The sequence below is a fragment of the Mauremys reevesii genome, linkage group 3 (assembly GCF_016161935.1).
Source record: "Mauremys reevesii isolate NIE-2019 linkage group 3, ASM1616193v1, whole genome shotgun sequence".
NCBI classification, from domain to species: Eukaryota; Metazoa; Chordata; order Testudines; family Geoemydidae; genus Mauremys; species Mauremys reevesii.
Genome location: NC_052625.1, coordinates 70022915 through 70037063, shown reverse-complemented (window position 1 = coordinate 70037063; position 14149 = coordinate 70022915). Strand labels below are relative to the sequence as shown.

General features: G+C 44.5%; 1 protein-coding gene across 1 annotated transcript in view; it reads right to left on the bottom strand.

Moving 5' to 3' along the window:
• Positions 1-12759, bottom strand: part of SRD5A2 (steroid 5 alpha-reductase 2) — a 71925-nt gene extending 59166 nt beyond the window's left edge. Inside the window, exon 1 of the mRNA XM_039532706.1 lies at positions 12476-12759. Coding sequence (XP_039388640.1) covers positions 12476-12759 — 284 coding nt within the window. The remainder of the gene's footprint in view (positions 1-12475) is intronic.
• Positions 12760-14149: the final 1390 nt, after the last annotated feature.

The following is a 14149-nucleotide window of genomic DNA, read 5'->3' as shown; positions in this document are numbered from 1 at the left end:
TCTATGTTTTAACCATAAGAGACTCCTTCCTCTAATAATCTCAACTACACTGGTTTAAGTTTTGAGTAACTCCTTTTGGAGTCACTGGTGTAACTCCAGATTTAATCCAGTGTAGCTGAGGTCAGAATCTGGTCCAATGCAATTAGGCCGAGGTGAATTTTGCCCAGATTATCCACCTTGCAGATATAATTTCTTTTTCTTAAATCAACTGTGCCACTTCAGCCTGAATTCAGCAAAAACGTGTCCAGCCCCCTGAAGTTGTTTGGCTGTAAAATTAATTGGTTTAGAATACTAATATTTTTAAAACAGCATAATTTTGAGTTTTGATGATTTAAGTTAAAATACACAAAATATTGCAACTTGAGCCTCATGATTTATAAATGAAACCCTGAGCCCAATCCTAGGCAACAGTGCCGAGCTCTTGTGATCTAAGCTGCCATGGAAAAATCTGCAAATCCTTGAGAGAGGCTGAGAGCATTGCCTCCTTAAGGTGGTGTCAGCAGTGATGGACGCTATCTTGTACATAGTCCTAGTTTGAGCGGCCTGGGTCAGTCCTTGACCTAGACAATAGAATATGCTTTTTCTCACTGAAGCAAATTTCCTACTGTGACAAGTGGGGGTCTAGCCACCTCAAGAGGAAAACAGAAGGCTTAACCCCCCACCCCAAATGAGCAACTGAACCAATGGATTGCACACTGTATCATTGTATTATAAGTGTATTGAGTAAGGTCTTTTCTGAAAGCTAGTAATGTTCTGAATTTGATCGTCATTATGATGTACGTATACAGACTGTGGTTATGAATCTGTGCATTTGTGTATATAGAAAACTGTACTCATAACCTGTACTACAACTTCAGCTACACCTCATAGCAGGGAGGGACATCCCCCCAAGCCAGATGTTTACACAAAACCAGCTCCAAGTAACCATCCATTGTCCAGCCCAGGAAAAGACAATGATGGAGTATTAGAGTTAATGGGAAAAAATTGATACATCCCAGCTACCAAGTCAAGAGGGAATTTTCCCCATTCTGAATAACCATGAGTTACCGGGGGAGGGGAGCCTTTTTAAAAGAAGGCTTGAAATTGAAGTTTTCATCCAGAAACTGAGGGACAGCCTCTAGGCAGGAAGCGGTCATAGAAATGCTGAATTCCCACCCCCACCCCCACAGGTAAGAGGTATGCTGGGAAATTGTTCAAAGGAATTAGGTAACTTGCATTAGAAAAAGGACTTTATCTAATATGGAAGTATAAAGCCTGAGGTTGTGTCTTTGTTTATTTTCTATGTAACTAGTATATGTTTGCTCTCCCTTACTATTTCATCTTTGAATCTGTGGTTTTTCTATTAAATAAACCTTTTGTTTATTTTCATCCCAAGATAGTGTCTGGTGTGCAAATCTTGTGTGTGTCAAAGCAAATTGTTAATGGGGGGGGCAACTGGTGTCACACCTTGGGGGTTGACGAACCATAGGGGAGCAGTCCGAGTGCCTGGTACTTAAGATCACAGAGAGAATGGATTTGGGGAGACTCAGGACTGGAAGGGCTGTTGGCGTCTTCCTGCAAAAAGGTAACTAGGGTAATAGAAGCCAGGGGGAGCCTTTGTACTTGTCAGGAAATTGAATCAATGCTGCACAGCATAAAGGCCCCCAGGGTTACAGGGCAGGTGATGACAGGATTTCTTACCCATCTCGGTGATCCCCACAATGTCACTATGGTGTAATCACATTGCAGGTGACCCTTTGAGGTCTGTAGTACTTCCCAAATAGCAAACAGTAATGCTGTGAGTAGCTGATCCCAATGTCGAAGGTCCTGAGCAAATACTTCAGGAGCATTTTCTTTAAGGTCTGATTAAACCACTCAACCAGCCCATCAGTCTGAGGGTGGTATGCAGATATCCAAAGGGTCTTCATCTTCAAAAAGCTGCAGACTTCCCACATCATACGGAAGGTTAAATTGATTCCCTGGTCTGTTAAAATCTCTTTGGGGATTCTGACTCACACAAAGATTCAAGAATTCACTGATTATTTTGGCACACAATGGTACAGCTTTGTTGGAGAGACTAGCTGGAGCAGCTAGGAGGGCATTAAACTACCAATACAAGGGGAGGGTGCTAAGGAGGCAAATGCAGTACAAAACTCAAACTCAGGATGTCATGAACAAATGGCACCGATGTGGCAAAGAATGCGAAGAGAAGAAAATTTTCAAGTGTTTATACATCAATGGTAGGAGTCTGGGTAACAACTAACAATTAAGTAGCAATTCTTATTGATGAAGAAAAATTATATAACTGGCATTATTAAAACTTGGTGGGACAAGTCACATGACTGGCGAGACTGTTTAGGAAGAAGAGAATGGGTAAGAGGATGAGGGGTGACATGCGATATTAAAGACATCTTACAAGTTTTAGATTTATCAGTAACTCAGAACCACAGAATTTTGAATGCATATGGATCAATGTGCTAACTAACAAAGCCCAATTTGGGGTCTGGTGAAGATCTATTACAGGCCATTGACTCAAACCAGAGAACGGGATGAGTTACTCTTTACGGACAGGTGCTTAATGTGTTGACAGAAACAATGTTGTTATGGGGGAGTTCAATTTGGGAGACATATACTGGAGAACTCATGCAGCCAGTAATAAAACATCGTTCCAGTAATTCAAAATTACAGATAATAATTTTCTAGCACATAAGGTGCTGCACTCAATATAAGGTAGCTCTATTCTGGTCCTCATTAGGACAGATAAAGAAGAATCAATCACTGGACTGGATGTTGGTTTCCTAGGGACCTGTGATCATAACCTGATTACATTAAATATGGGCAAACAGAGGACAGTCCGAACAAGTAATATATAAACTTGGTGCTGCAAGAGGGTTAATCTCTCAAAGCTGAGGAAAATTATGAGTGAAATTGACTGGAAGAAAAAAAATAGACAAGAAAACATGAATGAAAGTTGGGAATTCTTAAAGGAGAGTTTATTAGATGAACAAAAAGCCATGCTTCCACAATCAAGAAAGTGGAGGCACCAATAAAAAATCATATATATAAATTAGAAGTTTAAAAGTATAGAAAGTTGATATGGGAAGTTAAAGACATCAGGGAAAAATCCATGGCTGGCAGGGCTCATGACAATAAGGAGGAGTTTTTAGAGAATATTAGTAACTAAGGAAATCCCAGCAATGGTATAGGGGTATAGACATATTACTAGATAAAGTCATAGGCACCAACTCCATGGGTGCGCCAAGGCTGGAGCACCCACGGGGAAAAATTAGTGGGTGCTCTGCACCCACTGGCAGCCAAGCTCCCCTCCCCTCCCCACCTCACCTCCTCCTCCGCCTTCTCCCCTGAGAGTGCGGCATCCCTGCTCCTTCGCGTACCTCCCAGCGCTTGCTGCGGCCAAACAGCTGTAGCAAGCTCCAGGAGGGAGGGGGGAGGAGCAGAAACATGGCATGCTCAGGGGAGGAGGAGGGGAAGAGGTGTGGCCGGGGGCGGTGGATTTGGGGAAGGAGTCAGAATAGGGGCAGGGAGGGGGCAGAGACTTTGGGGAAGGGGATGGAATGGGAGCATGGCAGGGGCAGGAGGGGCAGGGCAGGGATAGAGACGGGGCAGGGCCGGAGGTAGAGGGGGGTTGAGCATCTATGGACAGAGTTGGTAGAATTGTTAATAATGATGCAGAAAGTGTTCAATAAATATTTCTGGTCTGTATTTAAAAAGAAACAGATGATGTATTTGTATCACATGAGACTGATGAACTACTTTCCAGACCATCAGAATGTCCTAATAACTTGTACCCAAGAGTTATAAAAAAAGTGAGCTAGGAAGATGTCTGGACCATCAATTTAATTTTAAATAAAAGTTAGAATACCAGGGAAATTCCAGAAGACTGAAAGAGTACTAATATTGTGCAATATTCAAAAAGTGCAAGCAATATGCCCTGGGTAACTGTAGACAGGTTAGTTTGACATCAGTCTTGGGCAAAACAATGGAAAAGCTAATACAGGATTCAATTGCTAAAGAATTAAAGAATAGGAATACAATTAATTCCAGTCAACATGGTTTCATGGAAAATAGGTCTTGTCAAACAAACCTGATATTTCTTTTTTGATGGCATTTCTAGTTTGGTTGATAAAGGTAAAAATATTTGCAGCCATGCTGCAGCGTGAGATATACTTTCTGCCATCTCCGACCGGGTTGGAGACTCCATCCCATTCTAGAAGACAATGACCTAGCCTCAGTTATTCATGCCTTTCTCACCTTTCAGCTGGACTACAGCAATGTGATATACTTGGGCATAAAGCTGTCAGCATTTAGGAAACTCCAACTAATACAGAACACTGCAAGGCACCTCCTCAGCAACAGAGGCTATCATTCACACATCATATACCTGTCCTCTCTCCTTACAGTGGCTTCCTATTGGATTTTGAATCAAGTTCAAGGTCTCACTCCTTATCTTTAATGTTCACAATGGCCTGGGCCCAGGATATCCAAAGATTTCCTAAGCTCCAGGGACACGGAGTATGGTCAACAACTCCACTCCTCAGTCACAATGGTACTCTCTGCAATAGGGTAAAGCTTGTCTGTGCAGTAGATATGAACTTTCTCGGGGTCAATCTTAACTGTGGAATGAACCCATCACAAACCTCACCACCTTCTGCTCCAACTGCAAGGCACGTTTTTTTGATCTTGCCTTCTCTAACAAACACAAAGCAACACATATTTAAATAACAAAAACAAAACAAACCAAACAAAAAAGCTAAAACCCTGCCAAATATACTTCCCTGCACATGTTCCTATCCCTGGGATAGGATGGGAGAAAACACACCAAACGACAGATGTGTAGTCACATTGCTTTGAGCACCTTCCAGCAGTGCATTGATACCACGCTCATCACTGCAGTATAAGGGCCGCCATAGAAAAGATACAATATACTTAGTACTGTAACATTCTGATTAAAAAGTTAGCACTATACAATACCAATAAAGCACACTTTAAATGGATTACAAAATAGCTAATTGGCAGGACTCAAAAAGTAGACGATGGTAGAGAATCATCATAGAATGTGGGTGTTTCTGGAGGGGTTTTGGAGGGATCAAAACTATTCAACATTTTCATCAACATCTGGAAGTAAATATAAAATCACTGCTGTTGAAGTTTGTAGATGACACAAAGATTAGCAGAGTGGTAAATAATGAAGAGGACAGAGCAATCAGATTCAAACAAAATATGTTTGAATACATGTAGGAACAAGGAATGCAGGCCGTAACTACCAAACGGGGGCGGGGGAAGGATTGTGTCCTTGAAAGCAGTGATTCTGAAAAGTATTTAGGGGTCATAGCATCATAGAGCTGGAAGGGACCTCAAGAACCATAAAGTCTCTCTCCCCACACAGAGCCAGGACGAAGTATGCCCAGACCATCCTTAACAGGTGTTTGTACAAACTGTTTTTAAAATCATCCAGTGATGGGGATTCCACAACCTCCCTTGGAAGTCTGTTCCAGAGTTTAACTATCCATACAATTAGAAAGTTTTTCCTAAAGTCTCCCTTGCTGCAGATTAAGCCTATTACTTCTTGTCCTACATTCAATGGACACAGAGAACAATTGATAACCATCCTCTTTGTAATAACATTCTTAAAATATGTTAAGGGCTATCAAGTCCCCACGCAGTCTTCTTTCTCCAGATTAAACATGCCCAGTTTTTTAAAAACTTTCCTCATTTGTCAGGTTTTCTAAGCCCTTTATGATTTTGTAGCTGTCTTCTAGACACTCTTCAGTTCCTCCACATCCTTCCTAAAGTATGGCACCCAGAATTGGACAATACTCCAGTTGAGGCCTCACTAGTGCCATGTAGAGAGGGACAATTACCTCCCATGTCTTACACACAACAATACTCCTTTTTCATCACACTATAACTAGGGTGACCAGATAGCAAATGTGCAAAATCAGGACAGGGGATGGAGGGGGCGATAGGGGTTTATATAAGAAAAAGCCCCAAACATCAGGAATGTCCCTATAAAATCAGGACATCTGGTCACCCTAACTATAACCCCCGATCCTTTTCTGAAGTATTGTGTAGCCAGCTATTGCCCATTTTGTAGCTGTCTATTTGACTTTTTCTTCCTGAAAGTATTTCTTTGAAAAGGTCTTTACTGAATGACATTTTGTTAATTTCAGACCAATTCTCCTACTTGTCAAGGTCATTTTGAATTCTAACCCTGTCATCCAAAGTCCTTGCAATCCCTCCAAGCTTGGCATCATCCACAAATTTTACAAGCATAGTCTCCGCTCCATTATCCAAGTCATTAATGAAGTGGACAAGCAACTGAACATGAGTTCCCAGTGCAATGATGTGGTAAAAAGAGCAAATGTAATCCCTCTGTTTATGGTATTGTGAGACTCATATTAGAATACTGCAGCCAATTCTGGTGTCCACATTTTTAAAAGGATGTTGAAAAACCTAGAAAAAGCACAGAAAAGAGCCAAAAAAAACTATTCAAGGCTGGAGAAAATGCCATACAGTGAGAGATTTTAAAAGATCAATTTGTTTAGTTTAATCAAAAAGAAGACAGACATATCTAGATTACATGGGTAATAAAGGGCTTTTTAATCTGAGAAATGCAGAACAAGAACCAATGACTGGAAGTAAAAGGCAAACACAATCAAATTAGAAGTTTATGTTCAAGCTTTTAAAAGTGAGGGCGATCAACCAATGAATAAACTACCAAGGGAAGTGGTTGATTCATCATCTCTTGATGTCTTCAAATCAAGAGTGGATGCCATTCTAGAAGATCTGTGTTTGACTAACATGTATTATTGGTATTGCCATATAGAGCAATGATATGATTTTTGAAGTAATTTGGATCCTCTTTCTAGATACATTTGGATAAAAAATGTTGAGATGGCTCAAAGAATGCCAAACCTCCAGTCTACCTAAGCCCCCCTCTTTCTTTCCCCTCCCCATCTCCTCTTTGTTTCTTCTCCCTGTTCATATATGTCTTTTATAGTATTACTGTTAGCTCTCCTTAACATGTTATGTCTATGTAGTGTTGTCTGGTTTTGTATTGTCTGGTCTTGCAGCTTTAATGAGTTACAAAACTGCATAATTGCTTACTTATATAGTAGATCTAGTGAAGCATGTGATTTGGCATAATGATTGGGCTGCGGCTGCCTCGCCTACTGGTTGGAACAGAGGTAGTCAGGCCTAGTGGCCAAGTCAGGAGCTGAGTTATCAAGTCTGGGGAGCGAGCCAGAGCTGACGGCCAGAGACCAAGTGTCAGTTGTCAGAGCAGTGGCCAGAAAATGAATGCCAAGTCTGGGGAATAAGCCAGAGCTGAGAGCCAGGGGTTGGAGCCAGACTATCAGCTATAGTGAGGACAGGAGCAAGGGCCAGGAACAGGAAACCAGAAGTGGAACCAGGGTCAGGGAGCAGGATACAGAAGCAGGTGCCAGAGCAAGGGCGAGGAACACGAAGGGAGCTGAGAGCAGGAATAGAAATACAGCTGTGGGCATGGAATGCTGTTGAGCAGCCAGAAACCCAGGCCTGCTGCAGTGTTTAAGACTGTGACTGATGGAGTCTTCAGCCAATCAGGAGGCCTGGTTCATTAGCTGAGTCAGCTGAGAGCAATGAGCTGGGTCTGAGTTCAGCTGTGGGTCCCAACCCTGATATTTGAAAAAAATATCAAATTGTAAGTTATTTACCTTCTTGTATTTTTCATTGCCTCCTTCTTTATGAAAATCAATAAAAAAAAATAATTAAAAAAAATAGTTACCAGGTGTGACAGGTTGGATCACAGAAACCCCTTGGGACTGCCACCTAATGTGCTGAGACTACCTCTAAGCCCATTTTCCCTGGCAGCTTGGGACTTCAGTGCCCTAGCTGGTTGTGCCAGACATGCTAGCCTGATACAAACACAGACCCAGGTCTGAACCACGTCCCCCAAAAGCTGCGGGCTTAACTGAAAACAGCTTAAGAAGTGCTCCTGTCTCCAGCACTCTGATACCCAACTCCCAATAGGGTCCAAATCCCAAATAAATCCATTTTACCCTGTATAAAGCTTATACAGGGTAAACTCATAAATTGTTCACCCTCTACAACACTGATAGAGAGATATTCACAGCTGTTTGCCCCCCGCCCCCGGTATTAATACATACTCTGGGTTAATTAATAAGTAAAAAGTGATTTTATTAAATACAAACAGTAGGATTTAAGTAGTTCCAAGTAATAACAGACAGAACAAAGTGAATTACCAAGCAAAATAAAATAAAACACGCAATTCTAAGCCCAATACAGTAAGAAAGTGATTACAGATGAAATCGCACCCTGAGATGTTCCAGTAAGCTTCTTTTACAGACTAACCTCCTTCTAGTCTGGGTCCAGCAATCACTCACACCCCTGTGGCTACTGTTCTTTGTTCCAATTTCTTTCGGGTATCCTTTGTGGGTAGAGAGGCTACCTTTTGAGCCAGCTGAAGACAAAATAGAGGGGTTCACAGGGGCTTAAATACACTCTCTCTTGTGGGTGGAAACCCCTTCCCCTCTCCTATGCAGAATCCAGCTCCAAGATGGAGTTTTGGAGTCACATGGGCAAGTCACATGTCCATGTATGACTCAGAACTTTACAGGCTGAGCTACAGTCCCAGGAAAGCTCAGATGTGGATTGGCATCTCTCAAAGCTCATTGTTAGCTTAAGTGTTTCTTGATTGGGCACTTACTGAGAATAGTCTATTCTCAAGAAGCTGACCAACTGCTTCACTGAGGCTACTTAAAATCAAACAAGTACATAGCCAATATTCATAACTTTTAATACAAAAATGATACATGCATGTAAATAGGATGAATATATCCAGTAGATCATAACCTTTGCAGAGATATGTTACATGGCATATCTAGCATAAAACATATTCCAGTTATGTCATATTTACATTCATAAGCATATTTCTATAAAGCATTATGGGGTACAACGTCACACCAAGCTCAATACAGGAGAAACTGGGTGAAATTCTATGGTAATATACAGGAGGTCAGATGCAGACTAATGACCTAATAGTCTCCTCTGGCCAGAAAATGTCTGAATCTATTAAACTCTTTTACTAGCCCCTCTGCACCCAAACCTTTATCAGTTTCCCCCTCCATGTGGTTGTTTGGAGCAGTCAATGGTGGTGTCAGGATTACAGACCATAAATACCTCCTTAGGGAGAGGCAGATAGCACTAAATTATGCAGCAATTCTATGCAGAAATTCATGAAGAAAAAATTCCCTTTATGCAAAACAAGGCCTTTTAATACAAATCGTCAGGAATGCTCAAATATAGGTGTAACCAGTGATCAACACTAACAACAACAACTACTCAATTAATTAAAATATTTTTATCATAATAAATAGCGACATTTTACTTCTTTTACAATTTCAGAGTCAAAGTGAACAAGGGCAACTGGATTACATCAACTAAGGACGTATCATTTCATTAATGGTGAACCATTCAGCTTATCATTACACTCACAGTTAAGTCTGATCACAGAAAGATTCAAGAATTTGACTTTCTGCTATTTCCATCAGATACTTCTGTGCATGATAGCAAGCTAAAAGAAAACAAGATGTATTTCATGGATGCATCTAAAAGTAGTGGCCTGCATATTTTCAAATACCATTCACTGACTATGCAGACAAAAATGAAGTATTTTTCTGGGGTAGGAACATTTCATCAGCCCTCTCTATAGCTCTTTTCCATGTAACTTTAAAAAAACATTACTATTTAAAATATTTTTTCAAATATTGATTAGTTCAATAAAAGTCATCAAAATTATTTGTATTAACAGTAGAATTTATTAAAGACAAGGTGTTATTATAGGTACAAAGTTGTTGGGATAACATAACACTGGGAACCATTTTGTATGTATCCATAAACTTGGTAATACTGAGGACTTCATGATGGAATTTTGGAATTAAAAAGGAATCAGGATGGAGATATTCCAGCCACACACAAAGAGTTCTCCAGATTCAATTAAACTGTACCAAGCCACATTACTATTATATGAGTTTCACAGCAACACTACAGATGCTAGCTCCTTCAAAGAAAGATATAGGATAGTATTCCTTTACGTAGTTTTTGAGTGCTATAGTGGTGCTCACTGTTTTCATTGTTTTAGAAGCCACCAGAAACCACTCAGAACAGAAGTGTGCATTAAGCGAGGTCTTGTAAATTTGCATACAGCTAATAAACAAGATTATTTGAGAGTAGTGTCTTCATATTATTTTTGTTGTGTAACAAGGAAAAGACAACACTAAACATAAATGTTTCTATATCTATAACAAACAATTTTTGGTAACTGTAGCCATTTTCCCTGACTTTAATTAATCTAACAACAAAATAAAGTTCCTATAGACTTCTTCATTTGTAACTATCGCATAATTTGTTAAAACATTACAGCTGGATTTGCAACAACTTGGCTAAATACTTTTTGTTGATTTTTACATGCATATTGTATGTTTACTAACAAAGAAAGCACATATTTAAAATTGGGGTAATAAATTTGTCAGACCAGAAATATTCTTATCTCGGCATAATGAAAGAACAGTCACAGGGACGAGTCACTTGGGATGACCCAATACTTATTTTATCAAGTACAGCCAGTCAAACCCCAGCTCCTATTCAAACTCCATGTACAAAATGAAATTGGGGGGGAGGGTCAGGGGGAAATCACATCTCACACCATAGTGCTCAAGAACAAACCTGTGGGTCAGGGAGTGACATGTCCCAGCTGCTTCAGAACAGTCTGACAGTTGTGGGGATTGACTGAAGACACAATTTGTCAGTCAAAACCCAGTTCCCTATTCAAGCCTTGTACAATATGGAAGAGGGGTGAGGCATGACATGGGGCAGCATATTGCACAAAAACAAAGATTCACGTCAGAGAGTGGCATGTCCCAGCTCCTTCAGAACTGTAGGACGGTCACAGGGATGTGTCATTTGAGCTGACCGAGACATTTTTGTCACATGTAGTCAGGCAAAATGCAGCTCCTTATTAATGCACCATTTATAACATGGAAGCGGGGTCAAGCCCAGACACGCCAAACCCGCGGAAAAAAACCCCCAGAAATTGGGCATGTTTTTGGTTTAACTGGCTTGTGAGTTGCTTGTTGGCTAGTTTTTGCCTTGTATCTTGTTGCTTGTTTGGCTTGTTGCCTGTAGCTTCTTTTTTTTTTGATCGGCTCCCAGCATGCAGGGGTAAGGGATGGGGGACAGAGTCAGGGTGCACAGGGGGTCCACCAGTCCCAGACTGCATGCCGGGGGCAGGGCCGGCTCCAGACCCCAGCGCGCCAAGCAGGCGCGTGGGGCGGCATTGTCGGGGCACGGCGGCATTTGGCTCCGGCAGACCTTCCGCAGTCATGCCTGCGGGAGGCCCACCGGAGCCCCGGGACGAGCGGACCTGCCGCAGGCATGACTGCGGAAGGTCCCCTCTTCCCGCGGCTCCGTTTGAGCTCCCGCAGGCATGACTGCGGCGGGTGCGCTGGTCCCGCGGCTCGGAAGGAGCTCCCGCAGGCATGCCTGCGGATGCTCCACCGGAGCCGCGGAACCAGCACACCCGCCGCAGACACTTCTGCCCCGGCCGCGGGACCGGGGAAGGGCGGCGAGCGCGCCGCCCTGCTTGGGGCGGCGTAATTTCTAGAGCCACCCCTGGCCGGGGGGGGGGGTCTAGTCACATAGAGAGTTGGGGTTCTTAGGGATTGGCTTGTTTTGAAATGGGATTTGCTTGATTTTTGGCTTATTGTGACAGTCAGGGTGCTTATTTACCACATGAAAGTTGGCAACTGTGGTGGGGATAGGGTGACCAGATGTCCTGATTTTATAGGGGCAGTCCCGATTTTTGGGTCTTTTTCTTATATAGTCTCCTATTACCTCCCACCCCCATCCTGATTTTTCACATTTGCTGTCTGGTCACCCAAGGTGGGGACCTCACATCTCACATTACACAGGAGCAAAGCGAGTGGAACCTCCGAACACCTTCAGAACAATCTGAGGGGGCCTGGGTGACCTGAGCCTCATTTTGTCACAGCCAGCCGGACATGACCCAGCCTCTGGATTATTTAAATCAATCCATAATTACTGAGCCACTGACAGACGATTTAGAAATTAAAAGTTGTGACCACATTCCATGGTCGGCATTTCTCAAAGCGGGAGGTGGCCGTTTGAAATAAGTTTGGCCTTTGAATAAGGTAGCACTTAACAAGGGACCGGGAGTAAAGAACCGACTTCAGCCTCCTAACCCGAGCCCCGTCGTTCAGTGAACAGAGCCAGGAGCGTCACCTCGCCGGTCGCAGGAGGGAGCCAAGGTAGAAAGCCGGCACCCAGCCCCTTCCACTGGGGTGGGCGCCACCCGCTGCACCGCCCGCTCCCCGCCACAGCCCGCACCCCCGCCAGCCCGCTCTCCCCTAGCGAGCCCTCTGGCCCCACCCCGCCGCGGCGGCCGGGCTCGCGTTACCTGTGGAAGTAGTGCCCGCAGAACATGCCGCACAGCAGCCGGCAGCCCAGGGGCTCCAGGCGGGGCGGGCTGCGCAGCGCCAGCAGCAGCGCGGGCACCAAGAAGGAGGGGAGCTCCTGCAGGAACCAGGCGCAGCGGGCAGGCAGCCTGGCCCAGGGCTTGCCCGGCTTCTCCTGGTGTTTCCCGTACCTGGCCGGGGCGCGGAGGTTGAGGCAGAGCAGCAGCAAGCCCAGGGCGCCCAGGAGGGAGCTGAGGGCGAGCACCAGGCTCGGGGAGCACTGCATGCTAGGGATGGGGACAGGGCAGCCCAAGCCACCGCCAGCCCCTGCATTAATAGAGCAGCGGTCACCCCGCCCAGCCGAGCTGCTTCCACTTGGGCTGACTGGACTGCGGAGCCCCTCCTAGAGGGAGGGGGAGCTGGGGCAGGGAGGGGCGGCCCTACTAGACTGGCCCCTCACCCAGGCCGTCCCTAGCTATTCTGCCCCCCCCCCCCGCGGGGCTGTGTGGGGCCCCAGTTCCCCGCGGGGGGGCAGCGGGCCCCAGTTCTCCTGGGGGGGGCGAGCTTGGGGGACAGCGGAGATCCACCCCTCCAGCCCTCACCATCGGCGCAGCTGGGACCGGGGCTGCACTTCCCGCCGCCGGGCGTGCAGGCCCGGCCATGCTGGCTGCTGCAGAGCTCGGGGCGGGCGGGGCTGGGCGGAGCAGGGGTGGGGCCCATGGGGAAGACCTGGAGCAGCAGGCAGCGGCGCAGGGCACCTTCGCCCATGGGTAAGGACGGCTCTGCCCTCACCTGCATCCGACCATCTGCCCCCTCTCTGGGCCGCTGGATAGGGCTTGCTGCGCAGCCCATTGAAGTGACTGGGAAGATTCCCATTGATTTCAGTGGGCTGTCGATCAGGCTCCCTATAGCAGCATCTTTTCTTTTCCCTAGACAATCTTTGGACCAAAACCCCGGTTACCACTGGAGATGGGAAAGTATATAAAGGTGTCAGAAGCTCAGTAGGGATATTTAGCTCTGTGCTTCATGCCAGGGTTAATTCTAAAATGTCTGTTAGTCTATAGCAATAAAGGGCGGAGAAATAGGAATTTCAAACAGAAAAACATTACTTCACAAAGCACCTTCGCAGCACAGGACCAACCTGCTCTTCAACAGGGTGGTTTTAGAAAACGAACTGACCGAGAAGAGGCTAAGGAAACACAAAAGCTCATCCACCAGTTGAAAGGCAAGGACCTAAGTGGAAGAAGTGACAGGAGGAAGGATGGTTCGGGGAACAGAGCTCATGACAGGAGGTCTGTAGTCTGTTCCTGGCTGGCTCTTTCGCATATTACCTGTGTAACTGAGCAAGTCGCTTAACCACTGTACAAGAGGGTGTTTTGTTTTGGCTCTGTCTCTACAATGGGATAACGGTTCTTTATTCCCTGACTCATGGGGCTGTTGTAAGGATTAATTCATTAATATTTGTAAACCACTTGTAGATCTTTGGGTGAAAGATGCTGTAGGCAAAATATGCACTCTATCATTTGTGAGCCAGATAAAGAGAATCCTCCCTATGGTACTTATATGGTCCCCATTACCTCAGTATATTACCGCCTCACAATCTTTAATGTATTTATCCTCACCATTATCCCCATTTTACAGATGGGAACTGAGCGCCTAAGTGACTTGTGCAAAGT